Here is a 27,428-nt window from a genome sequence, read left to right on the forward strand (position 1 = left end):
CCCTCTCCTCTCACTCCATCCTTCCTTGCATGGAGGAGAAACTACTGTGGCCACAAAGCAGGTGAAGAAACATGGCAGTCAACATGGCAGACTCAGTAAAAGAGAACCCTGTCTGTAAATATACTGTAAAAGTCTCATTATAAGGTAACAAAAACATAAATATTCTTATTTTCAGGTGATCATAAACTAATTAAAACATTTTTAAATATTATATTACATTTCTAGCATATTCTGTAAATAGAGCCCACTAAATCTGACACACTGGACTTTTAATACCAACCAAATAAACATACATCTTTTTAAACTGTTAGATATCTAGCTTGATATTTGCTGTAATTATGATTTTAAAAATGTCCAGAATAGAGATCAGAAACTAATTTATGAATGGATTATATTATTATTGTATTATGCATACCCTGCAAGCATGACCAGCTGACATGGATTTATACAATACAAATACATTCAGATCTATAATGCTGTGTATGCATTTCCAAAAAAACAATTTTCACAACCAGATCTTCAGACATTCAGTATCTAGGCTATAACAAAATTCATAAATGACTGAAACTTTTTTTGTGTATAATACTGGAGAAAAGTTAATAATAATAAAATACTGTAAAAAAAGACCTCAATATTAAATATCAATCCCTATTTTCCATTTGTATCCATTGATCCACTTCATGGAATTTAATTAATTCAATACAACATAACCTACTCGACACCTAAAGTCAGATTTCACTGATATTATCTTATTGTTTTCCACTCACATTTTTGACAGATCTGTTAGAAATAATACATGAATGATGAAAGATGAAAGAAGTAGCCAGATCCAGTACTTAAGTAAAAGTAGTAATACGAAACTTATACAACAGGCATTATCAGAAAAATACAGAACAATATAAGTAGAAAAAAATAACGTTGTTATTAATAATGTATTAGTAATACTGTTATTTTAGGTGTAATAAAAAGACACTGTTTAGTGGGTTATTCATATCGATGCATATTGATAAGTTAGTTAGTTATAATATTGGTAAGTCATATTTTAATGTTGTTGCTAGTTGAGGTGAAACTGATTTTCACTACTTTATATGCTGTTGAACAATGCGTCATATTAAGATGATCACGTGTTTTGAATGTAAAATCTTAATTATTGAATATAATAGTACCAGCATGAATGAAATAAAATGGACAAATTCAGGTAAAGTACAAACAGCGTATCTCAGAATTGTGGTCCTACTTAAGAACAGCACATTGTTGTGTGTCTGGTTGTGAATGAACCTTTGTGAACTGTGTCAGAGCTCCCAAAATCCGAACAGTCCGGTTTTGCATTGCGGTCACGTGTCCACCTTTCTGTAATTGTAAAGTTTCCGGGAATACCATGAACGCCTCACAGAGGAAACTCAGGCAGCAGGCGGAGAGGGGCCGACCGACCGACCGAGCTCCAGACAGAAGTGAAAGTGACAGAGCACAGTTCACGCTCATATACAACGTACGAAGTTATAGAAAGCCGCAAAACGTTACACCGCCCAGCTCCAGGACTCAAAGTGGAAACTTTAGGCAGGTATAAAGCTGCAGAGCTGCTTCACGGTGTTTCCTGTGTTAAAGTTGACTTGAGTCGCAGCATTTAAATGCTCTGGATCCGGTGACAGCCTCGACACAAACACAGCACGAGACGCGACAGACATGGTAAGTCCCTATCTATATATAATGTGACCTGTGGACTCTTTGCGTAGTTGTAGTGGCTAACATGTTCGATAAAAAGAGAGAGGGAAGAGAGGGAGGTTTGTTTTAGCACAGTGCTTTCGAAATACTCATGACTCTTGTAATCAGTGGGTAAAGTCCAAAAAGGTCATGTAGTTAAACGGGTCATGTTCGCTGCTGTCAACTGTTGCCTCTTCCATTTGAAACCACCTCTAATTTCTTCAGAAAATCAGATAATTCAGTTTTAATGAAAGATAAACCATTAAAAATGTCTCCTCTCTCATGAGTCATGAGTTAAGAATCTTTTTTTTTTTGGGTTACATCCATTGACAGGCAGCATATGGTCACATCCCAGTAACCTTCATGCATTCTCTCCTCAATGAATTAACTCTGTCAGGTGTTATGGAAAACCCAATATTCATATCATGAGCCCAACAACAGCACTTTTGTTTCAGACGGGATGAGGAGCGCACTACGCTTTAATGAACATGGTATTATTGATGTAGGTGTGGTTTTCCTGGATAAGCCAGGTACATTAATGCAGGCAGGAGGGAGGGAGTGAGGGAAGGAAGGAAGCAAGGAGGGGAACTGGAATGGGCAGCAGTTCCTGTGTAGAGACGTAGCAGGCTGAATTTTAAACACACACTATTGTTCAGCTGCCATTTGGTGGGCCAAAACTGACAGAACGGGCCTTTTTAAAGCATCCATTAATCAGTTTCCACCAGTCATTGATGCAGAGTCTGCTCTTCTTAGTGAACTCATATACAGTGTACATACTTTCGCTGTGTACAGGAAGTCAGAGTGAATTATAGAACCAAGATGCTGAGAGAAAATTTGTTTTGTTCTATCTGTCGGTTTCCTGTTCCTGTCGACGGGCACGGTTCCTCTCGTGGCTCAGAGAGCAAAAGGTGAAGGAGAGAGCTGTCAGGAGACAGACTGCTTCAAGGTCAAAGTGCTCTCTGAATATCCATCAGAGAGAAGTCCTTATCAGGCTGTGGTCACCCTGCTGTCGCTTCACTCTTTTACTGTCTTCAGGACAGGCTTAGAGGACGGTGTAAACAGGCAAACATGATCTTGGAGAACCTGTTCGGCTTTCATGTCTGATAACCTGTTTCTCTTTGTATGTCTGCTGGGGAAAGTTCTAACAATGATTTAGTTTCATTATGTGAAACAAATACTTTAGTTATAGACTCACAAAAGAATGTAATCTTGTTTAATCTACGAGAAAAAAAATGTCACAACAGGATGACTTGTTTACTGTAGGATCATTTCTGTGTTTATGAAACAGCAAGCCAGTCTGATCTATATCTGGCATGAATAAGTTGGCAGCCTGTCTGGACAAAAAGCTGTAAGATTTTCATTTCACGTACAAAAAAACATGAAAGAATGACTAAATAAATGATCTTATTTTAAAAGCAATCTGAGTGTTTTAACTTGTCCTCTCTGGGGAAAGTACAGAAGACGTTAAAAAAGGACTTGAGGGGACTCACCTTTAGTCCCTAATATGGGACAAGCTCCAAAAACACTATTTACCATAATGCAATCAATAGTATTTCTCATCAAACTTTCCCTGCCGGGGAAATTTTCTTTTAAATACCATGACCTCATGTTGTAATGCAGGACTTCATTAGTCTCCAAGCTGAAGCTGAGATAGTTGAGTTGACTTTCACTTGACTCCATCCAGAGCCACAGATGACAATAAGCATTTAAGTGTCTGACAGGAATTATTACTGACTAGTAGACTGACGTATAAGCATAAATAAAATTAGTGGAATTGTTCAGGAAATTGAACTTAAGAGCCATCACGTGGAAGTGCACATTTAAAATGTCTTTTGTGCGGTGTATTAAATCATATAGCTGATGAAACACATCAATGTTGGTGTCAATATTGACATTTTACCAAATTTATAAAAATCACTAATTAATAAATTAATAAACATTCATTTTGTCATGACATTTCTATTAGAAAAAGCACTCTCTAATCAGACGTTGTGCCTGTGCAGACCTGTGAGCGCTGCATTCTAACAAGATCTTAAATGCTCCCAGACCAGGTAGGAGAAACGGAAGTGCAAGCTAAACTGACCCAGCTTGGACCAAAGAGAGAAACAAGATCGATGCATCACATCCCACACAGGCCTCAGAACAAATCCCAAACCCTGTTGGCACATATTAAAAGTGGAGCATTCTATCTAATTGACTCATTTGGACTCTCTCAGTCCAATGCCTGCACTTTTGATGAGGGTATTTCATTTGTATGCTGTCCAGGCTGAGCCTGAGAGAGCCCCGGTGCGTTGTAGGCCTATGTCCATTAGTACACCCAGCCATTCACCAAATCCTTCTTGCCGGGTATTTCTGGACTGTACTTTTTGGATATGACTGATATGACTGGCATTGACTGGTCATGCTAAATAACTTCCACTGTTGAATCCAAAGTATAAAATGCATCACATCCTGTGTCTATTTTAGAAAAGTTTAAACAAGCAATGTCCTGAATGACTGGATCAATCCAATTCATGTGTCACTCTTTAACCATGTTGTGTGTGTTGTTTGGACAGGAGAATGGGAAGAACCGCCTGCAGCAGGCCCAGGAGGATGTCGAGGAGGTGAAGGTCATCATGCTGGACAACCTGAACAAGGCTGATGAGAGAGCTGGCAAATTGGATGACCTGGAGGACAGGGCTGATGAGCTGCTGGCAAAGGTAACCTGGGGTTAATTTAGCTAAGAGTTCTCTGTGGAAGTGTCTGTGTTGCATGGATAAGGTGAATGACTGGAGCAAATTCCTTTCCACAGGCGTCTAGGGATTAAAACTAGGAAATGTCATATTGATGTCTATAAATACACCTTAGGTGGAGCTGGAGAGGAAAACAAATGTACAATTTACATCCTGATTGTGTTTTATGGTGCTATTTTTAGAGAGGTATTTCCTATTGTTTCTTAAGATGAATGAAGCGAGCTGGTCTCCCTGGGTACGCCAGAGTGAGTCCAGGACATGCCACGAGGCAAATGTCCGTCCGGGGGTCGACAAGCGGGTCACATCGTTCCCACATTGCCTCGCTGGCCTTTGTTGCATCACACAGTTCTCAGAGAAGTGAAAAGCAGAAGTAGCAGACGAAAAGTCCAAGAATCACACTTTGGGATATCATGGATTATAAGCAGGCATTCAAAGAAAGCCGCTTTCATAGATGTTTGTCCCCATGATGAAGCTGCATCTGTCAGTGTTTTTATTTCAACAGTGGGTCAAAAGTCTAAACGCGGTGTGAAGGGGGCCACCCATATTGACAAAACCACAGAGAATGATTCCACTGTGCAGTTCCCCTCAGCTCTTCGAGTATATTTCCTAGTTAACCCAAAGTATGTCCCTATCCCTCTGACTATGTTCAACAGTGTGATGTGTCACACGCGCCAGCAGGGCAACGTGAGAACAGCGTGATGTGCTTGTTGACCCTCAGCTAGACCATAATAGTCATATGATCCATTATTAATAAGTGTTGAATAGCCTTGAATAGTATGTGAAAGTGAGGAAACAACTCAAAGTTTACTCCACATAGAAATCCTCTTCCATACACGTGGAGACCAAACCTGCAAACTCCAAAATTGTCCCCAAAATTCAGTCTTTGGTTCATAAGAAGTAAACATATTCATCTATGTTTATGACTCTCAGAACTTTAAAAGCAGTTTCTATGTGTGTGTGCTTTTTTCACAGAGTAAAACTTTTGAAAAGACCGCCAACCAGGTGAAGCAAAAGAAAAGATGGGAGAACAAGAAGATGAAAATTGTGTTTATTGCCGTTGGAGTGGTCGCTGCACTCGTCATCATTGGACTTATAATCTTCGCCAGTGTCGGCAGCTAAGGATTAGAGGAAAATAAGATATCTGGACTGAGGGACATAAAATTGACAAAGATAAAATGTCCAGGAAAAGATGAGTGCCAACTGTGGGACTGAGCATCCCGCCTGAACTGCTCAGTCTATACTATTTCTGTGTTTAAAGGTATTTATGGGACTGTTGGTCCCACTCTTCATTGGTGTAAGTCTTCAGTTGATATGGTACCATTGCTCGGCTGCTTCACTGTGTTTTTTTCATTTTTCAATGGGTATGTTTCTCTGGCCCTCATTGGAAGGATACACAAATCTTCAAGAACTTTAGATCTAAATAAAAATAGCTCAGGCACCATGCACCACACAACCACAACTATGAATTTTTTAATTTCTTTTAAGAAAACATTATTAGGCTGCTGCTTGACGTTTCACATCCAAGAGCACAACGATCAGTCGATGATTAGGGAAGAGTCAACGCTGTCAGGGCAAGAAGACAGAAGACAAAACAGAATAGATAACAAACTTAGTGAATATGCAGTTTCAAATAGCTTTAAACTAGAAAGAAAGAATTTTATGTCTCATAAAATTTTGTCTGTCAGAAATGAAATGCCCCCAAAGCTGTTTTCATCATTAGAATGTGTTTAAAGGTATTTAAAAGGTGTCTTGATCTATACATGTGTATACTTGTTCAATATAACATTTGTAAGAAAACAGTTTCATGTTTTGAATGACTTATATTTTGCTCTTGTTTTGTGTTGTATTTGTCAAATGGCCAGTCTAAAATCAAATCTAACAAAATAAAGTCAATTCAGTGTGCAGTGGCTCCTTTTGATCCTCTCACGATGCATACATTTTGGGTTGATACTGGCAAATAACCATTTTCAAGTGTTTCACATGAGCATAATTCACATTGAGTTATTACTTAGAGGTTAAATATTCTACATGATGTTTTAGAGAATCCAAATATTGTATAAGTACCAGTAATAGATTATTACTTCTCCGTGGAAAAAAGTTCAATTGCAGTTTAAGTAAAGAATATTTGAATGAACAGTGACCCCTGCTGACCGATAATATAAATGTGCAGCTCAGATAAAAAATCAAATATTATGTAATGAGTTTTAACAGTTGACCTCTCACAAAATATTCGACCAAACATGCTTATCAGCATATTTATCAACCACAGACTCATACTTCTTGCTAAAAAGGCTTGATGCCATTGTGTTTTATAACCTGGAAGATAAGAGCACTTTCCGAAGTGAGGTGCAGATATTTCTGTTTTAGACTGCATCCTGCTAGATATAAAGGCTCAGCCGCTTATCATTATGCTTCCACTAAAATAATAATACCACTGCCTTGTCTTTATTTTATTCACATATGAATGAAACTATTTTAACAAAATATGTATAGTAATTGGTATTTCTGACAATGAGATGCATTAAGTCTGAGTCTGGTGCAGTTAAGATATAGGTGTTGGTTATCATTAGCCTAAGTCGATCCCAAACTCAATTTATTTTTTAAAGTTTTCTATTCGAGTGTTACTTTACACATGCTATGCACTTATAAACTTACAAATAAGTTATAAAGTCCAAATTACACTGACAGTCCCGTATGTATTCAAAGACTACTCACATTGCACTCCATAAGCACTGTCTTAAGGAGCAATAGAACTATTTTCTTTAATGCAATCTATTTTTAAAAGTTAGGTGTTTTTAATACAGACAGACATTTAACCTTTAAGAACAAATGTGTTTTTAGGCTCTTCTTTTAGAAATAAAGGGATATTTAAAGGAGCACAGAGTACCTCATTAAACCTGTTTCTGCTAAGCATGTTCTATCTTACAAATATTTCTATATAATGGCAATTAAAAAGTAATGGATACACAGTGCAAAATCATGATAGTTACTCATCTACTCAACATAGATCAACATCGAACATGGATCAGCTTTTCTTCTCATGCTCACATCTGCTCCACAGCTGGATCCCTCCAGAGCCTGCCAGCACTCCCAGTTTAACTTTGAATAACATTCTGTATCAGGAGTCTACAACCTTTTTCAGCCTTTGGACGAAAGACAAACAGAAACATGTAAACAGCACATGTAATCGTTTTTCATCAATTATTTTACCATATTAACCTATTTATATACTGGGTTGTTAGCCTAAATGTGTTTATGATTGATAAATGTTCATGCATAATGGAATCATTTATTTAAAAAATATTTTGTTGTCAAAAGCTTATTATTAGCTTAGTAGCTTATTATTACATATTAATGCTTGCAGTTTACTCAGTATCATTTTTGTTTTACATTTTGATTTGGGTGAAAATTGTCAATATATTATGATGCCCTGCAGTACCTATGCGGACCCATAGACATATATACATATGTATGTATGTATGTATATGTATATATGTCTATGTGCGGACCCCCTAGGTGTCACGGACCCCTGGTTGAAGACCGCTGTGCTATATGATTTTTTTTATCAGGTTCAGTTAGCTCAAATTGGATTAAACTCTTGATCTCATTTGAAATGTGTATAAACTTAATATGTGTGTACCTACAGATATATTTTGTCTTCATTCATATGACTTGAGTATCTACATGTTTGTCTTCATATTAGTGCGTCCTTTTTATTTTTGCGTGATTTATTTATTTATTTGTGATAAATGTTTATTTTTACATTTCATGAAAACATTTTTTTTTTAAGTTGAAAATAAAATATATGATAGAGGCGGTCACGTAGCAGCTTTGACCCGGAAGTGACATCAACAAGTCCTTCCTGCATCAAGACCGGCAAGATGGCAGCGGACACGCAGGTTTGTGTGGCTGTGTTAACGCACATAAAGACGCTCACGTGGGGCACACGGCAGATCGGTGGTACACGTGGCGCCGCTTTATCAACATCTCGGTGTGTTTCGACATTGGACGAGAAATGTTGGCGAAAAATTCAACAGTAGCCAGCGAGCAGGCTGTTAGCTCAGAGCTACGTAGCCTCATTGTGACTCCATCGGACGGTGAGCAGCCTGCTGGCCGAGCACTGCTCTCTGTCCGCGGGGGGAGGCCGGCTCAAGCTCTGCTTGGACGGTACCGTCCTCTAAACGAACTTATCGAGGGTCCAAACTCACTGTCATAAACTGAAGTTGGTCTGAATTTCCGAAGTTAGCCGGACAATCATCCTGTGTGATGATGAGTTAAGCCACGCCCTCCATAAACAGCTAATTAATTATTTCACAGTGTAATAATTAATACGTGACGACACATGTCTGGTTCGTACCCAGACAAAGCAGCATGTATATGGAATCTGTCCTCGTGGGATTACAGCTCTAATCTTAACATAGATATGCCAAAAAGGAACTGACATCATGTGACCACAACTGAGATGATTTATTGATTAACAGAAAATCACCTTTCACTTTGAATCAAGGAAAAAATGTCAAGTATTCTCTCTGCCAGCTCAGAGAATATTAGGCTGTCAGAGTGCCTCATCATGACTGACGTTAAAGGCACACTGTTCAGCTATAGACAGTTTACACAGGAGGCGGCTCTGTTACTAATTATTGACTGGACTAAATGGAACTGGTTCAAGACCCAGAGCTCATTCGTTGGAAGCGTGATTACAGTGTTTCTGAACCACTCATGTCACCTCCGCCTGCTATGTTTTTGTCGCATTTGAGCTTGTGTATGCAACGTGAATACATAGCAGGCTGACGTTGCAACCAAATGTTTCAGGAGATGCAAATCCTGTTTATCCATAGTTTATTTTCATTCAGTATTTTTTATAGTATACTGTGTTTTTCAGTTCATTAATTACATTTTTAAAAGTATTTCAGAGATTTCTCCAAGCACCCCTACAGGGAGCTCACGTACCACCCGTGGTACTCGTACTATAGTTTGAGAAACAATGCTCTAGGTCCAGACTGTATATAAAATGAAGGGATAAGACACTATTTTCTGTCCCGTGTGATCATTTACTTCTTTGATTAAACCGGTGCTTTTCCTCTAGGTTTCATATACACTGAAGAAATTTGCTGTTAAAGTAACTACAGCCAGTGTGAAGGAGCGCAAGGAGATCTTTGGAGAGCTGAAACAATGTATAAAGGGCAAAGGTGAGCATTTTATTTCTTTGTTTTTGTTAGTTGTCTACACTGTGTTTATAATAGGTGCCATAATCAGCACTAATATTTCTTCATAATGTCTCTTTCAGAGTTACCAGAGCCTGCCATCAAAGGTCTATGCAAGCTCTTCTGTCTCACTCCACAAAGATATCGGTAGGTGTAAATAAGAACTGAGGATGGAATGCTCCAGTAATATTGTTATAATGTTCAGGTGCTGATTCGACCTTATGCTCACTGTAGAGGTGTTCCTGTTGTTTAGCTTACCCTCATTGATACGGACAGATAGACAAAATAATAGAAACACTTGTGAGTGTATGTCCTTTGTGTTCACACGGATGTGTTTGCTTCTCAGGGATGCTGCATCGCGCAGAGAGCTCCTCTCTGTTATTGCCCAGCTGGCTGACAGTCAGCCTGACATCCTGGTGACGAGCCTCCTCCACTGCCTGCTGAACAGTGGAGTCATCACCAAAAGTGGAGAGCCCAGGTACCGCATTATCACAGAACTACCAGCATTAGACATGTTTGATTTCTCACCCTGTCCTTTTATAGGATTAGCTGATGCCATCTACTCATATTCATCCAACTCGTATGAAGGCAAACACACGGATATTAACTAACTCTGACTAACACATATGACCTACTGCTTCAGTCTGCCATCATTTGATTAGGCAGATATTCAGGTGTATACAGTTTGTTGTTGCTTTGCAAACTACAGTTTGGTCCTCAGGCTGGGTACCACTTAGGGCTGGGCGGTATACCTTTTGAACCGGTAAACCGGTAATTTTTATTTTTATGATATGAATCTTTCATTTACCGCATACCGTGTGCGCGCGCATATGTAGGCTACACAGAGCGGCGGAACGTCGCACAGCGGTAGATTGAGCGGGGGCTGTTTTTCAGTGTTACACCAAACAAGCCAACTCTGCAGGAGAGCGTGGTAGTGGCAAAGACTAGGGTAGTAATAGCGAGTTGAGCGGTGAGCATGAATGAAGAAAATGACACAGACACAGAACTCATTCCGAAAAAGGGAGCCGTTTCTGTTGTTTGGAAATACTTCGGTTTTAAAAAATCTGACGCGGATCAAACACGCATTATCTGTAAGTGTTGTCGAGCTAATGTTTTAGCTGCAGGAGGGAACACAAGCAACTTGCTTCACCACCTCCGCCACAATCATATCCTGGAATACGAAGATTGCATGAAAGTAAAAGCTGCATCTTCTCCCCAATCTCTGCGTAACGTTGGCACTGCAGCACAAAGCACTACACAGGCGTCCCTGGTAGGCGCGTTTGCTAAAGGGACCGTCTATGACAAGAAAAGCAAACGATGGAATGATATTACCAACTCTATCACACTCCACTTAGCCAAAGACATGGTACCGCTTAGTACTGTTGAAAAACACGGCTTCTGCACCTCATTACAATTTTGAGTGCTTGGCACTCAATTCTTTTGTGGGACTATTCAAACCAGGGTAATTTCCTGCAGTAAGTATTCTCTAAACAATTAGGAATTGGGGTTAACACGTAAACATCCACGAAAAAAAAATACCGTCAAATACCGTTATACCGTGATAATTTAAAAAAATACCGTGATATCAATTTTTGGTCATACCACCCAGCTCTAGTACCACTATAGGATTCTTACTGGCAAATGTGATTACGTGTGTTGTTACAGTAAACCTTTTGGTTGAACAGAAATGTTGGCACCTTCTTTTGCTCAGTGGAGATACAATACCCCAGAGTAACCCAAGTGACTTTGTTTTAATCCAATCATATATTATATTCATATTCAACTCACTAACATTTATTGTTGCTGCATGATACACAGTTGCTGAATTGTATGCTATGTTTAGAATATTTTCACCACTTCACCACGCCGTCACACAGCCAAGTCACAAGCACACACCATCTTTGAAATCTTTAACAACATAACGTTTCATTTCAGTCTCATCTCACAACACTGTGCATGGCATAGTGTATGAGTATTGGAGTTCTGCAGTTGGTGTCAAAGAAAAAGGCTGTCTCACAAACATACAAGTGATTTTGATTTTTTCATGTGGCTAAAACAAGTTTTTCTGATGATCCTGCATGACACCACTGCATAGCTCTGCTTCTGTGCCGGGACTTCTGTTCACCATACACATCGTATACACAGGGTATCTAGGGACTGTATTTGGTTGTATGTTATCCAGGTTGTCCTCTTCCCCGTCTTATGCTTGTTTTTATTGTATTTGCAGTAAATGCACGGGCTCTGCTGCCTTCATTGGCTTGTCCTGGACCTGCCTTTTAGTCTCCAATGTGTTTTCTACCCCAGAGAAAAGAGATGGAGCTGTCTGGAAGAAAATGGTCAGTAAAAGAGTGTGTGTGTGTGTGTGTGTGTGTGTATATATGTGTATATATGTGTGTGTATATATATATGAATAATCAGTGTTTTATTCTGGATGTTGGTATCAAATGTGCTGTTCTCACTTGTAGGTGGAGGTTCAGAGCCTTCTTGTAGCTGAGGTGGTGGGCGGAGCCAAGATCACGGCTCAGAAATCTAGCCTGAAGAATCTCAGTCACCTCTGGAAAGAAGTGAGTACACGGTTTAGAACACACTGGCAGTGAAAGGACTCTAAGTAGTTTACTTCAGTGCTGTGAGGATTGATCTGCTCTTGTTGAGTTTTTTCATAATGAAAAATGCCCCTTTGAGGGATCAGATTTCATTCTTAACCTTGGTTTAAATGATCATGGTTTCATGATCGTAAAGGTTTATGATGTACCCTTTGGGTGTGACTCCTTCTAAAAGATGTTCTCAGTTTCCTTCTTTCATTTTCACTAAAGTGCAAAAAACAAATAAATGCTCCTGTGATTTTATACATGAATACATTATGACTGTCATTATGACTGAAAATGATTTTTCAGACTATAATTGTACCATCAAAATTTTGAATCGTTGCATCCCTAGTCCCACTTCCCATGTTTTCTGGTGAACTCGTTGGTCCTTTCATTTTCACAGTTTTTACACATAAAGTTACTGTTACTGCTTTTAATCAGCTCTTATCAGAACTTTACTAACCTGATAGATAACTTGCTAACATTGGCCAAGGCATGCAAGACCCCACAAGCTCATCAGATGGTCTGTTGAAGTGTTGTGATTTGACATTTTGTTGTCTTTGACAGAATCCTGGACTGGTGGATCAATACATCAGCACGCTGTTAAGTCTGGACCAGAGCCCCACTACTCTGGCCATGCTGGGCATGTGTTTAGACTTCTGCACCGCTCAGAAAGAAAAAGCTACAATAGAGAAGCACAAAGTGAGTTCTTCTGTATTAGTCTGATGCTGTTGATTACCACACTTCATTGTGCTTTCTTCAAGGAGTACATGGGATCTCAGATAAGTGTAAGCAATAACAATCCAGCCTTGTATCTGCTGTTCTTTTCTCAGAGTGCCATGTTGGACCTGTACATAAAATCAGTCCTGATGAGCAAAACAAAACCACAACAGCACATTTTGGAAAAAAGCGGCTCCTTGCTGCGTCATGTGACCCACTCTGAGTTCAAGGAGCTGCTACTCCCTACACTGCAGAAGACGATGCTCCGCAGTCCAGAGAACGCCATTCAGGGTGAGATACTTTAGGTTTCAGAGGCCAGCTGAACCTCTCAAAAACTGAACTGCTGGTCCTCCCAGCTAAACCTACTATACACCACGACATCAACATCAAAACTGATGTCTTGCCCCCACCAGGGTGGTGAGAAACTTAGGGGTTATGATTGATGACCAACTAACTTTCCCCAATCGTGTTGCCTCAGTTGCCTGGTCATGCCGCTTTGCACTTTACAACATCAGAAAAATCAGACCTTACCTATCTCAGCATGTCACCTAACTCCTGACACAAGCTGCGGTCATCTCAAGACTAGATTACTGTAATACCCTCCGGTATTACAGTAGCCTTCCGGTCTGCACAGTGAAACCCCTTCAGATGATCCAGAACATGGCGGCGCACCTGGTCTACAACCAACCCAAAAGGTCACATGTTACCCCGCAGCTCATCGAGCTCCACTGGTTACCTGTTACAGCCCGCATTAAATTCCAATCTCTAATAGATGCCTACAAAGTTGTCTCCGGTCCTGCACCTACCTATTTGAACGCCCTTATACAGACATATGTTACCTCATGACTGTTGCGTTCCTCCAATGAACGACGCCTGGCTCTGCCACCCATTTGTTCAAGGCAATCCAGACTCTTGTGTCTGTTGTTCCCCATTGGTGGAACGCACTACCAGTTCTTACCAGATCAGGGGTGTCCCTCTCTATCTTTAAAAACTCAGCTCTTCAGAGAGTACCTCATCTCCTAGCACTACCAATGCTAAATCTACCCCTTTAAGAACTCACAGCAACAGTGGTCACAGCACTTATTGCTGCACTAACACTTCTTATCGCACTGTACCCTGAACATCGCTTTGGATAAAAGCTTCAGCTAAATGACTAGATGTACATCTAAATGTTTGGTGTTCAGGCAGCTGTCACTCAGAGGATTATAACACTGTCTGATCTCTTTTCAGCGGTTTCCTGCCTGTTGTCTGCTGTAACTCTCGATCTCAGTCAGTATGCCATGGATATCGGAAAGGCCATCGCAAGTAAGGACTTAATGAACGCTTAATTGATTTAGTTTTGTGTACATCATCGTACGCTCAGCTGTCACCATGATATGATTTGTCATGAGGAAATAATGACTGAAAGCCCGGGAATTGATTTAGCGGTATTTATTATGTATAATTATGGTCTGTGTTTCAGGCCAGCTAAAAGCTAACAATGCTCAGCTGATGGAGGATGCGGTTCAGGCCATGCAGAACGTTGTCCAGCAGTGCAGCGACCCCTCTGCTGTGCAGGACATCGTCAAACACCTCTTCAGTATCCTCGGAGGTGAATTCATTACCTGTTAGACTGAAATATTGTTTTCATCACGTTCGGCTTTGCTCACCCGAATCCTAAATGTTGCTGTTGCAGGTTCTGAAGGAAAGCTCACAGTCGTTGCCCAGAAGATGAGTGTGTTGTCAGGTGAGAGGCCTTTGGAGACTGTCCATGAGATAGAATAGCAAGCAGACACTTGTTTTGAACGCTTCTGATCTTCTTCTTGTTTTTTAGGGATCGCCAGCTGCAGCCATCACGCTGTGTCAGGAACCTCCAGCCAGACTCTGAGCTCTGCAGTCACTGTGATGTTCATCCCTTATTTACAACAAGAAGGTATTGTTCAGGATGCTCGGATAGAGTTTCAAACCGGACATTTCTGAGAGACTGCTGTGTAATGTTTCTGCCTTGTACCAACCTTTTCTTGTTTGTTTCTAGTTCACGAGGGTACCTTGGTGCATGCAGTGTCTGTGCTCTCTCAGTGGAGCAGCCGTCTCACAGTAGAAGTTCCCTCTGCTCTGCTGGACTGGTTGAAGAAAGCCTTCACCCTCAAGACCTCCACCTCTCTCGTTCGACACGCCTACCTTCAGGCCATGCTGGGGGCCTTCAAAGGTCTGTCACACAAGACACGTTATGCTGCACATCCTTAAACTGAACTCAATCCTTACTCCTGTGTTATGACCTCTCCTCCTCTTTAGGTGACACTCTGGCCCAAGCCTCCGACCTCGTGCCCTTGCTCCTCCAAACTGTGGAGAAAGCTGCGGCACAAAACTCCCAATATGCTCTGCTTGCAGAAGGCGTGGCAGCTTCTGTTCTTTTGAGTCGACTCACTTTGCTGGAGATTCAGACAGGTAACACTGGCATCTCAACACTGACTTCTTCTTACCTGGTTAAAGAACTCTTAGCATACAAGGATGTGAATTTTTTTTTTGTCTCTGCAGAGGCAAAGTTCTCCAACTTTTGGAACCTCATCTTAGACGAGAAGAAGCCACTTTTCACCACAGAGAAGTTCCTCTCTCAGGCTAATGACGAAAGTAAGGCAACATGTCTTACTATCTTAAAGGCTCATGAGTGTTTTTATATATTAAGACGTGAAATGAAGTCTCTTTCTCTCTGTCTTCAGCTCTGCTCACAGTGTTGCTGCTCTGTGAGAGGCTCTTTCTGGATCATGCTCACAGGCTTAACTCCAGCAAATCACAGTAAGCCTGTCCATCTGTGTCTGATATACTGGAATTAAAATGATTGTACATTGTTCCTGAGAAGCACACACATCTATGTTGATATTTACCAGCATACTTTGTGTTTATTAAGGATTTAAAAGTACTGTATGTCCACTAGAAGGAGATCAGGGTCAAATTATGTTAATTATACATGTATCTACCTTTTTTATGGCACAGCACTGAAGGGAGTTATGATTATATGCAGTGATCCTCCGTATAAACATGCTAAATATTTGCTCTCAGCAAGGTTTTGTTCAAAGAAATTAACTTTTTGTGCAGAATACAAATGTATTACAGATTGTCTAATTTATATGAATCATGTAGTACTTTAATAACTAGTTAATATTTACATTTTCTAATTGTCGTGTAGGATGTATCATCATGCCACGGTTGCGGTTCTGCTGTCTCGGAGCTGGCGTGTGAGGAAAAGGGCACAGCAGACAATCAGGAAGCTGCTCTCTTCTCTGGGAGGATCCGGTCTTGCCCACGGCCTCCTGGGAGAACTCCGCGTGGTCATCAACGCACACAAAGTATTACACACAGGATGATCACACACCACAAACCTCAAAAACACAGAGCTACATTTTTAAAAGTTGCTTGTGGATTGTTAAATTTGATTGTTACTGATTGAGTGCTGTAAACTTTCAGGTTTTGCCGCAGGACGTCCTGGTATCAGAGTCAGGAGAGCTGACTGAGCTGGGTCGCAGCTACATTCCCCCTCGTGTCCTGTTAGACGCACTGTGTGTCATCTGCTCTTCTGCCAGCCAATGGGGTGACCCCGCCGAAGCAGAGAATTTGGCAATGGAGATCCTCGTAGTCACTCATCATCCATCCATAGGTATGAGAATGAGTTACTCTCCAGAGTGAACCTGCCCACTCGTTAACTACAGTCAGATTAAGTGTTGTTGTAGAATAATATCACTGGGGTTTCTTGAGTAGAGTGTCTGTCTCATATTTGACATCTTGTTTTCTTTTCATCCCTTTCAGTTGAAGCTCGCAGCGGCCTCTGGCCTGTTCTGCTCCTCTCCATGAATATAAAGGTAGAAGAATTCATAGAGAAGAATATGGAGGCTATTTTGCCACATCTGCTGGAGGTCAACGCAGACAACCAGGTCCGAATACGACACACACCTCTTTATTCTGCATTTGCGTGCCATTTAAACACACAGACACTAGTATTAAAGTGTATTCCTGTGAAGAAACCAAGCTTGACTGAAGTATAGATGAATGTAAATAAAGAGTGTGCAGAATATCTACAGGGACCTTTGTGTTTTGCTCTTGCTGATGTCTTGTACATACTACCAGGATGTTTAGTGGTCACTTTCTCTCCTCAGGCACTGAAAAATGCAGTCGGTGCCCTCTCCAGCCTCTCCCCAAACAAATTGTTACCGCGGGTAATCAGTCATGTCACCGAAGGGCTTTCCCGACCCGCTCTACTCCACGTCACCAGGGAGGAGTACGCCATCATGCTGACACCCGATGGACAACTGTATGACAACACCATCATCCAGAGGTAACGCACAGCCTCTCCTCCCACACAGCAATCACCAGAGCTGTCTGTGTCTGTTTCCCACTTATTTACTTCTGCTCTTGCCGCAGTGCCCAGAAAGAAAGCTCCAAGAAATCCAACATGAAGAGAGAGAACAAAGCCTACTCCTACAAGGAACAAATCATTGAACTGGAGTTGCAGGAGGTAAAGTCTTCTTACCATCATTTGTGTAGCTTTTGGCGGTGGCCGTTTTAATGTCTGAACACATTTTGATTCTTCTTTGGTCTCGCAGGAGATAAAGAAGAAAAAAGGCATCAAAGAGGAATTGCAGCTCACCAGCAAGCAGAAGGAAATGATGCAAATCCAGCTGGAGAAGGAGGCGGATATTCGCAAGAGACTTCAAGGAGTATGGAAGCCATCAAAATGAATTTGTGTCAGTGTTAATTTCCTCTTTACTGAGCTGCGGTGTATTTCTCGTCGTCATCAGCTGGATGCGGAGCTGCAGAGTGCGGTGGGTCTGCTGGAAGCCACTTTGATAGAGAGACCAGCCCAGATCACCAGGGAGCTCCCTGCTGCCCTCCAGGTCCTGATGCCATTGCTGCAATCCCCCCTGGCTGCTCCACGCATCCAGCAGGTCTTCCTGGACATCGGAGTGTGCCTCATGCCCAAACACCTTCACTCTCTAGGTACGTAGCTTTTCTTTGTATTATAGTCTTTTAAAAAGACATAGCCTCAGTATTTCAAGTCAATCTCACTTTTTTCCCCCCTCTAGCCGTGCTTGTGGGTCATGTAACTCTACGCTTGCTGAAGCCAGAGTGCGATCTGGATGAGGCTTGGGGACAGGAGGACCTTGACACAGCAGCCCAGCGTACTATACTGCTGCTCCACAACCACACTGTCCCACAGAGAGAGGCCAAGACCAGTGGTGAGCACAGTGAACACATGGACACTAATGAAAGTCAGTGCTGGCATGTATCCGCTCATCTTTTGTTTCTATGTGTTGTCTGGTTTTCCTTAGACGTGGCTCCACTGTCTGCTCCCGCTTTCTCCTTCTGCTTCCCTCTCCTCAACGCCATGCTCAGAGAGTCTTCAGGCAGCACCGAGGAGAAGGAGAACCTGATGACCAAAGCCTTGCAAGTCATCATTGAACACTCCCAGCTTCGGGCAGACACAGAGAGCGATGACCTTGTTATAGACGAGGTAAACACAAACATCTCCATGGTGATCTGTTTACAGTAAGATGGTTGGAACATTAAAAGCCATCCGTGCAGACAAACACAAATGACCAAGTAATGCTTTTTGTCTCAGATTTTATTTATGTACCAGTCATCTTCATAGCTTTCATCATGGTTCCTAGGCATCCTGGAAAAACAGATAACACATTTCCCAGAGACATCGGTCTGTAAAGATAAATGGCATAGCAAATAGATAAAGCTTTATGTGACGGTTCTACCGTTTAATTAGCAGTTAAATGGATTTATGTAATAACTGTTGTCTTCTCTTGTCTCAGAACGGCTCAGAGCTGCTTCCACGTGTCAACATGCTGCTGCTACTGACCAGAATCATCTCCACAGCCACCCCGAGACTCCAGGTAACAGAGATTGGACTATTTTTCTCTGTTCCATCCCTTTTTTCTGTGTCCTGCTGAAAGAAAGTTATTTAGCCATATAGATGATGTGAGACTTCTCACACTGTGTATTTCAGGTGCTGGCATCTCAGTGCCTGACAGCGCTGTGTGCCAGTGCAGGAGGAGATGACGGCTGCACTGTGGCCGAGCAACCAGAGATAGACGTCCTGCTCAACGGCCTCCTTTCACCCTGCTTCTCTGTCCGGGATGCAGCCCTCAGGGTGAGCTTTGGATCAGTTCATCTTGATGTTTATTGAATGGCCAATCCCACAGTAGAGTAAACAGATGGATTCCAGACAGGAAATGTTGGTGACAATGAAAGTTTCAGCTGTTTTCTCCACACATAAAGCTTTATGAGCTTGTTTCATTAAAATAGGAATACAGTTTCTAGATCAGGATGAAAGCACTGTTTATTGCTAACCTTGTTTAACTGACACATTATATAGTCCATGTCCTATTGGACATGCCATTCACACCCAATGTGTCTGTGCTCAGGGACTGTTGGAGATGGAGTTTGCCCTGCCTACAGACAGCACAGAAGCCAGCGGGCTGAGTTTGCTGCGCAGGCTTTGGGTTGCCAGGTTCGATGTTGAGGAGGAGGGCAGAGCCTTGGCTGAAAAGTATGTATCGTAGGGTTTTCTCCTTTCTCCTACCAGCTGAATAGGTTTAGCTCTGTGGCAGAGAATGGAAACTGTGAACTAATTTCTCTCCCTGTCCTTCTTCCTCAGACTCTGGGAGTCTCTGGATCTAGAGTTGGTCCCTGAGCTCTGCTCCCTGCTGATCGGAGACGTCACCCATCATGAGGAGGTCGTCCGTTCTGCGGGCGCAGAAGCTCTGTCAAGCGCTGTGTCGCAGTATAGAGACCAGTCTGCCACCGTGCTCGGACAGCTCACTGAGCTCTACCACCAAAAACTCTATGTGAGACCCCGCACCTCGGCCAAATCACATTATTACTCATCTAGCTCTGCTACTAGTCAATGACTTTGAGCTTGGAAATCAAAATATGATATTTTCGTATTTTTTAAAGAGACCACCTCCTGTGCTGGACGCCCTGGGCAGAGTCATCTCTGAAGCTCCACCTGACCAATGGGAGGCCAGGTAAATCTCAATGTTGGCAAAGATGTGTGTTTTTAATATTTTAAATTTGGAACCAAAATAGAAAGCCAGTGTGTCCCTAACTAATGAATGCACAATTAACGAGCATATCTACATTAGCCTGCTTTCAGTAAAGACAGAAACATTTGGATTAGTTCCACTGGGAAAGGATAAGATTCTAAAAAATGAAAAAGCTGGGAAAGATTAGAACTGAACCCCTAGTCCAGACAGAGACCATAATTTTTACATGTTCCTTCTTGTGCACTGAGCTCTTTCACATTTCTTTGTCAGGTGTGGCATTGCTCTGGCTCTGAACAAGCTGTCCCAGTACCTGGATGAATCTCAGGTCACTCCTCTCTTCCTCTTCTTTGTGCCCGATGCCCTCAATGACCGCCACACTGAGGTGCGGCGCTGCATGCTGGACGCCGCCCTTTCTGCCCTCAACACACATGGAAAGGTACTGCTCACTTCTTCTTTCTTCTTTTCTTTCAGTCAACTACTATATATTTTGGTGCTTGAACAGACAGATACCTATAAATATGTACTATGTGACCATTTGTCTTTCACTGTATCGTATGTACTCACTTTGTTCATCAGGACAACGTGAGCTCCCTGCTGCCAGTGTTTGAGGAGTTTCTAAAGAACGCCCCCCAGGACGCCAGCTACGACTCTGTCCGTCAGAGTGTGGTTATCCTCATGGGCTCCTTGGCCAAACATCTGGACAAAAATGACCCCAAGGTCAAACCCATCGTGGCCAAGCTCATCACTGCGCTCTCTACGCCTTCACAGCAGGTAAGCAGTTCATCCTCCTTCACTCCTCACACTGTACTGTTCAGTGTTCCTCATTGTTTTTATACAGATTCCCCATTACTCTTTATCCAGTCCGTTCCAGAATTGGAAAAAACTCAATGTAATATGATAACCATGATATGATGAGTCATAATAATTTGCCATTCCTCATCAGGTCCAGGAGTCTGTGGCCAGCTGTTTGCCTCCTTTAGTTCCTGCCATCAAGGAGGACGCTGCAGGGATTGTAAGGAACCTGCTGCAGCTGCTGCTGGAGAGCGACAAGTACGCAGAGAGGAAGGGAGCAGCCTATGGACTGGCTGGCCTGGTCAAAGGTCTCGGGATCCTGGCACTCAAACAACAGGACATCATGACCACGCTGACCGACGCCATCCAGGACAAGAAGAACTTCAGACGGAGGGAAGGTGAGGGGCATTGAGTTAAACAAAAAACTGTTTGGTTTAGTATTAATTTACACCTAGTGCAGATATGAAGTCATCTTCATTAAATCTACCATGTACAGAAAGTCAAAAAATAAACCACTGACGAGCTGTTTGTCTCTGTCCAGGAGCTCTGTTTGCTTTTGAGATGCTGTGCAACATGTTAGGGAAGCTGTTTGAGCCGTACGTGGTCCACGTGCTGCCACACCTTTTGCTCTGCTTTGGAGATGGAAACCAGTATGTCAGAGAGGTGAGCATGCACATCATATCCCAGAGTTCAGTGTGTCTTCCTCCTCCCCTGCTTACTTTTAAACATACTTGAAAATCATCAAAAATGTCTGCTGGTGTAACACGTGATCCATGAAAGAGGCACTCATTTTTAAAACGGTTCAATAATTCCTGTCCTCGATCAGTCCTTGAATTCATGTGTAGAAATGTTTAAATTTTACTCTACACCTTCTCCTCTGCAGGCTGCAGATGACTGTGCCAAGGCTGTGATGAGGAACCTGAGCGCCCATGGGGTGAAACTGGTCCTCCCCTCCTTGCTAATGGCCCTGGAGGAGGAGTCCTGGAGAACTAAAGCAGGTGAGGAACCCCTACATGTACAGGATCCCTAGGCATTAATACAGGTAGATACTGAAACCTGGTATTAACCGGGCCCCTTGGCTAAATTAAGTGCAACAAGTGTTTCGTATGTTAGGATGGACACAAGCAATCTTCCCAAACTTCTAGTGAAAGAACATCACATACAGGTGGAGAGTTTTTAATACTTTTGACATGTAGATAAACACTGAAGACGTCTATACGATAAGCAGTATCGATAAGAGTAGTAGTACCTTCTCATCTTATCAAAACTTGTCCTACACATTACAGAACTGAACACCTGTATAATTATTACATTTTTCAGACAGTCACAATCAATTGAGTTGTTCACTCAAACAGTACCTCCTTGTGAATGACTTGTGAATTCCAGGCTCGGTGGAGTTGCTGGGTGCCATGGCTTTCTGTGCACCCAAGCAGTTGTCCTCCTGCCTGCCCAGCATCGTGCCCAAGCTGACCGAGGTGCTGACCGACTCTCACGTGAAGGTGCAGAAGGCCGGCCAGCAGGCCCTTCGACAGATCGGCTCTGTCATCCGCAACCCCGAAATCCTGGGTAAGTCACAGATGGCTGCAGTGGCTGTCGAAGTCTGAAAGTTGAGCTGTATTAGAGGGCGCACGTCTAGCACTTGTATTTTGACTTTGCCAATCTGAAAACAGTTATCAGCCAAGAAATGCTGCTAGAAAAGGATTTGTTTAGACAGCGCCTGGCATGAGTTTAGCACTGATGTTTAGTAAACTATGTCATTATCCCTCTTCCAGCCATCACTCCCATCCTGCTCGACGCTCTCACTGATCCATCCAGGAGGACCCAGACGTGCCTGCAGACGCTGCTCGACACCAAGTTTGTCCACTTTATCGACGCACCCTCCTTGGCCCTCATCATGCCCATCGTCCAGAGAGCCTTCCAGGATCGCTCCACTGACACTCGCAAGATGGCCGCTCAGATCATTGGCAACATGTATTCCCTCACTGACCAGAAGGTACAAAGCATGACGGGGCTTCTATTTACAGAAATGAAATATAATATTCATGAACTATGTTTTCACTGGTGTATAATTATTGTGTTTCACAGCCACTGTAGTTTCTCTTTTATGCTACAAGGTTTTTGCTTCAAAGGCGTTGTAATTAGGAACTAAAGCACTAGATGCCACTAAATCTTACACACTGTTTCTTTAACTAAATATTACAATGAATCAAAAACAAAATCAAACTTTTATTGTCCTTTACATTTAGTTTATGATGTGATACGTGTCATTGTTTACAGGATCTGTCCCCCTACCTACCCAGTGTTATTCCTGGACTGAAGGCCTCTCTGCTGGACCCAGTGCCTGAGGTTTGTTGAGTGATATAAACAGTCGTACAGTAATAATGTGTTCTGCGTGTAAGGTCCAACCTCGAACTGCTCTTCTTCTCCTCTCCAGGTGCGTACAGTCTCAGCCAAAGCCCTGGGTGCCATGGTGAAGGGGATGGGCGAATCCTGCTTTGATGACCTGCTGCCGTGGCTCATGGAGACACTGGCCTCCGAACAGAGCTCTGTAGATCGCTCTGGAGCTGCGCAAGGTCACTTCTTCTACACCCTATCCTCGTGTTGTTTCTCTCTAAATGTCATGCATCAAATGACTCACTGAATGATGTGTGTTGGTGTCTTCAGGTCTGGCTGAGGTGATGGCTGGACTTGGAGTGGAGAAGTTGGACAAGCTGATGCCAGATGTGGTGCAAACAGCCAGCAAGATAGACATCGCTTCCCACGTCCGAGACGGCTACATCATGATGTTCATCTATCTGCCTCTCACCTTTGGAGACAAGTTTACTCCCTACGTTGGGCCCATCATCCCCTGCATTCTCAAGGTATTTGTCATGACCACAGTGTTTGATGTTTATTTTTCCATTTTGTTGTGGATCAAGCTTAACCTCTCTTACTGGAGCTGAAGATTTCAATCCTCCCTGCGTTGTCCACCAGGCTCTGGCTGATGAGAACGAGTACGTGAGAGACACAGCACTGCGAGCCGGACAGCGAATCATCAGCATGTACGCTGAGACCGCCATCGCACTGCTGCTTCCTGAGCTGGAACAGGGCCTGTTTGATGACCTGTGGAGGATCAGGTCAGATTTAAATACACAGTAACACAATGTGTGTGTGACTGAATAAATGTCACTCTTATATGAACTGGTTGTACGTCTGTGTCGTCGTCGGTTTGCAGGTTCAGCTCTGTGCAGCTGCTTGGAGATCTGTTGTTCCATATCTCTGGAGTGACAGGAAAGATGACCACGGAGACCGCCTCTGAGGACGATAACTTTGGAACAGCTGCATCCAATAAAGTATGAAAAAATGTGTTGTGTCTGTTTTTGAAAGGTCTTTACACATTGTTGTGTGAAGGATTCCTAACTGTGGACTCTCTTTCTCTCAGGCCATCATTGGAGCTCTTGGCGCTGAGCGGCGTAACCGCGTCCTGTCTGGCCTCTATATGGGCCGTTCAGACACTCAACTGGTGGTTCGACAGGCTTCCCTCCACGTGTGGAAGATCGTGGTGTCCAACACCCCCAGAACTCTTCGAGAGATCCTTCCAACCCTCTTCACTCTCCTGCTGGGCTTCTTGGCTTCCACCTGCCCTGACAAGAGAACGGTATTACTCCTTTGAACTTTGTAAAGTCGCTCTGTTTTTCTGAGAACCTTCATGCTGACGCTGTGTGCCGGTTTTTAGATCGCTGCTCGGACGCTGGGTGATCTGGTGAGGAAGCTGGGAGAGAAGATTCTCCCTGAGATTATTCCCATCCTGGAGGAGGGACTGCGCTCTGACAAGAGCGACGAGAGGCAGGGAGTCTGCATCGGCCTCAGCGAGATCATGAAGTCCACCAGCAAAGACGCAGTGAGTCACACCGACACTGTAACACACATTTCTCTTCCTCTTTCCACACCATAAACACTATTAGTTAATTAATTTATTAAAGAACTGAACCACAGAGCTGCTTCCAGGAGCTTATTATTACTACGGCCTTTCATAATTTAGCTGAAGGGCCCGTCTAACACCAGGTTTTAGTACAAACCCCTTCTGACCTGATGGTGTTTGTCCGGTAGGTGCTCGTCTTCTCTGAGTCCCTGGTCCCCACAGTTAGGAAGGCTCTCTGTGACCCTCTGGAGGAGGTGCGAGAGGCTGCTGCCAAAACCTTTGAGCAGCTTCATGCAACCATCGGTCACCAGGCGCTGGATGACATCTTGCCTACCCTGCTCAAACAGCTGGTGAGGGAACAAGGACACAAATGTACGTCTGAGAGCATTCAAAAATGTCAGCCTAGCTTTTAACACACTGAATGTCTTTTCTCAGGATGACGAAGAGACGGCTGAGTTTGCTTTGGACGGCCTGAAGCAGGTCATGGCAGTGAAGAGTCGCTCTGTGCTGCCTTACTTAGTTCCAAAGGTAAAGTGTCACAGTCAGGTTTGCCTTTTTAGGCCTTGTTACTGTGTGTGGCTGCTTCTGACTAAAATGGTGTCCTCTCTGGTCGTACCAGCTGACCGCTCCTCCTGTCAACACCCGTGTGCTGGCCTTCCTGTCTGCTGTGGCTGGAGATGCTCTGACACGCCACCTAGGGGTCATCCTGCCCGCTCTGCTCTCCTCTCTGAAAGGAAAGCTGGGAACAGAGGATGAAGCACAGGTAATGCCGGTGTTCACAAGATAAAATACCTGTGGCTTCTTTTGTCCTGTCCTCATAAAAAATATGACCCCCCATGTGTTACCTCTGCTTCAGGAGCTGTGCAGCTGTCAAACAGTGATCCTCTCAGTGGAGGATGAAGTGGGCCAGCGGATCATCATAGAGGACCTGCTGGAGGCCACGCGAGGTGCTGACCCTGGCCTCAGACAGGCCGCTGTCACCATCCTCAATGGCTACTTCACCCGCACCCGGCTGGACTACAGTGTCCACACTCGCACCCTGCTGTCAGGTCTCATTCGCCTCCTCAACGACTCCAACCCAGAGGTTCTGTCTCAGAGTTGGGACACCATCAACTCCATTACCAAGGTGTGTTGACATGCAGATCTACATACAGACAGTCCATGTTTTTTCTGCGTTTACAATACGGTAAAAGACAACAATACAGATTAGTACTTTGATGAAATCTTAATCAAACAGTAAACGTGACCTGAGTTTTATTTGTTTTTCTTTTATAGAAACTGGATGCGAGCAGCCAGCTGGCTCTGATTGATGACCTGCATCGAGACATTAGATCAGCAGCTGCAGACGTGAAGGGTCAGCACCTGCCTGGTTTCTGTCTGCCCAAGAAGGTGAGAAGGCCCCTCTTTACACAGTAAACAACCGGACCTCATTGCAGCATGGTGGTTTCTCGATCTTTTTACAGAATTGCAGAAATCATTTGAAAACTTGTGTGTGTGTGGTTCTCATGATGAAGCTATTTATCTATTATCAATTAATACTGGTGCCTCAATTTAGAACTGCAAACATTCTCATTTAACTTTAATCAGTAATGAAAATAATTGTTTGTTACAGCCCTATTCATCATTGTATGCCCTGTCCTCTCTTTGTCTCTTTGTTTCCACAGGGTGTGACCTGTATCCTGCCTGTCTTGAGAGAAGGGGTCCTCACTGGTAGCCCTGAGCAGAAAGAAGAGGCAGCTAAAGCATTAGGAGGAGTCATCAAACTGACTTCCCCCGAGGCACTGCGACCCTCTGTTGTTAACATCACTGGGCCGCTTATTCGTATCTTGGGTGACCGCTTTGCCTGGACGGTGAAGACTGCTCTGTTGGAGACTCTCACCCTGCTGCTGGCAAAGGTCAGTTCCTGCATCTCAACAGAGAACATTGAAAAGTTGACAACAACACAGTTGGTCATATTATTATTATTATTATTATTATTATTATTGTTGTTGTTGTTGTTGTTGTGTTTGCAGTTATTTCTAAATTTAAGATCTCTGCATGAACAAAAGTTTTCAAATGATTGTATCTAAACAGGAAATGTGAAATATATTTCTAGATAAAGTGTTGATTTCACAATGATTTTAACAAGTTGTTTTTTCTTAATTAGATCATACATATGTTTGTTTGATGTCCCTGAAATGACCTACTGTTTTGCCGTGTCTTTCCAGTTGTGTCACATGCCATCTGGCCTAACTCCAAAGCAGGCCTCTGTATCCACTGGTCTTTGCCCTTGACGATGACTTGCACTTCCCTCAGCAAAAATGAAAAAAAAGAAAAGAAATTCTGGGACTCGGCCAGCGCTGCTGCTGCTGCTGTGTCCGATCTAAAGTCCACACCCATCTCTGAAGTAAGAAGAGAGGTTGTGAGTGCTGTAACAAAGGACACGTCTTTCTCTTCACCTTGATGTGATGTTTATGTTCTTCTTGTAGGCCAGCTACACGTTGCATGCAAATCAGATGATTCATGAATGAGGCGTCCTTTTACAAGACGTATAATGTCATTATCTCAAAACTGTATAAAATCAGAATCTAAGATTTATAGTGAAGATTCAAGGATGTATTCACCATGGTTTATTAAGAATATGTGTATGAGAGTGTGTGTTTATTGCCAGATTTTCATCCACCACTCCAGTGAAGTATACAAGACATATGAGACCTCAATTGCAACTCTTCATCAATATATCTTTATCTTAATAACATGATTGATTATACCTAAACTTACATACA

The 27,428-nt window shown here is 42.8% G+C and overlaps 2 protein-coding genes across 2 annotated transcripts; both read left to right on the top strand.

Moving 5' to 3' along the window:
• The first annotated feature begins 1,384 nt into the window (after positions 1-1,384).
• Positions 1,385-6,337, top strand: vamp5 (vesicle-associated membrane protein 5). The gene is made up of 3 exons (XM_010738872.3): positions 1,385-1,686; positions 4,257-4,400; positions 5,406-6,337. Exons 1-3 carry the CDS (start codon positions 1,684-1,686, stop codon positions 5,550-5,552), a joined length of 294 nt encoding a protein of 97 aa, XP_010737174.1. The 5' UTR covers positions 1,385-1,683; the 3' UTR covers positions 5,553-6,337.
• A 1,931-nt stretch (positions 6,338-8,268) lies between these two features.
• Positions 8,269-26,936, top strand: gcn1 (GCN1 activator of EIF2AK4). Its single transcript, XM_027274674.1, has 51 exons — positions 8,269-8,332; positions 9,520-9,622; positions 9,721-9,784; positions 9,984-10,115; positions 11,865-11,973; positions 12,103-12,201; positions 12,790-12,924; positions 13,056-13,233; positions 14,173-14,247; positions 14,405-14,533; positions 14,618-14,668; positions 14,756-14,854; positions 14,957-15,130; positions 15,217-15,369; positions 15,460-15,552; positions 15,642-15,717; positions 16,109-16,268; positions 16,387-16,576; positions 16,726-16,850; positions 17,073-17,251; positions 17,338-17,431; positions 17,520-17,633; positions 17,715-17,913; positions 18,000-18,152; positions 18,246-18,427; positions 18,738-18,818; positions 18,932-19,075; positions 19,350-19,474; positions 19,583-19,772; positions 19,882-19,952; positions 20,241-20,406; positions 20,547-20,741; positions 20,914-21,160; positions 21,304-21,425; positions 21,646-21,760; positions 22,149-22,328; positions 22,535-22,755; positions 23,040-23,108; positions 23,197-23,335; positions 23,427-23,623; positions 23,736-23,878; positions 23,977-24,094; positions 24,184-24,399; positions 24,478-24,642; positions 24,852-25,013; positions 25,099-25,191; positions 25,283-25,426; positions 25,520-25,789; positions 25,939-26,052; positions 26,328-26,558; positions 26,871-26,936. Exons 1-51 carry the CDS (start codon positions 8,315-8,317, stop codon positions 26,934-26,936), a joined length of 7,068 nt encoding a protein of 2,355 aa, XP_027130475.1. The 5' UTR covers positions 8,269-8,314.
• The last annotated feature ends 492 nt before the right edge of the window (positions 26,937-27,428 follow it).

Source organism: Larimichthys crocea, chromosome III, assembly GCF_000972845.2.
Source record: "Larimichthys crocea isolate SSNF chromosome III, L_crocea_2.0, whole genome shotgun sequence".
Classification (NCBI taxonomy): Eukaryota; Metazoa; Chordata; class Actinopteri; family Sciaenidae; genus Larimichthys; species Larimichthys crocea.

Bases quoted from the DNA above. Each gene is read 5' to 3' on its own strand.
- gcn1 (XM_027274674.1), top strand. The intron at 15,131-15,216 runs GTCTGTCACACA...CCTCCTCTTTAG, and splicing joins CATGCTGGGGGCCTTCAAAG to GTGACACTCTGGCCCAAGCC. The intron at 17,634-17,714 runs GTATGGAAGCCA...CGTCGTCATCAG, and splicing joins TTCGCAAGAGACTTCAAGGA to CTGGATGCGGAGCTGCAGAG.
- vamp5 (XM_010738872.3), top strand. The intron at 4,401-5,405 runs GTAACCTGGGGT...CTTTTTTCACAG, and splicing joins CTGATGAGCTGCTGGCAAAG to AGTAAAACTTTTGAAAAGAC.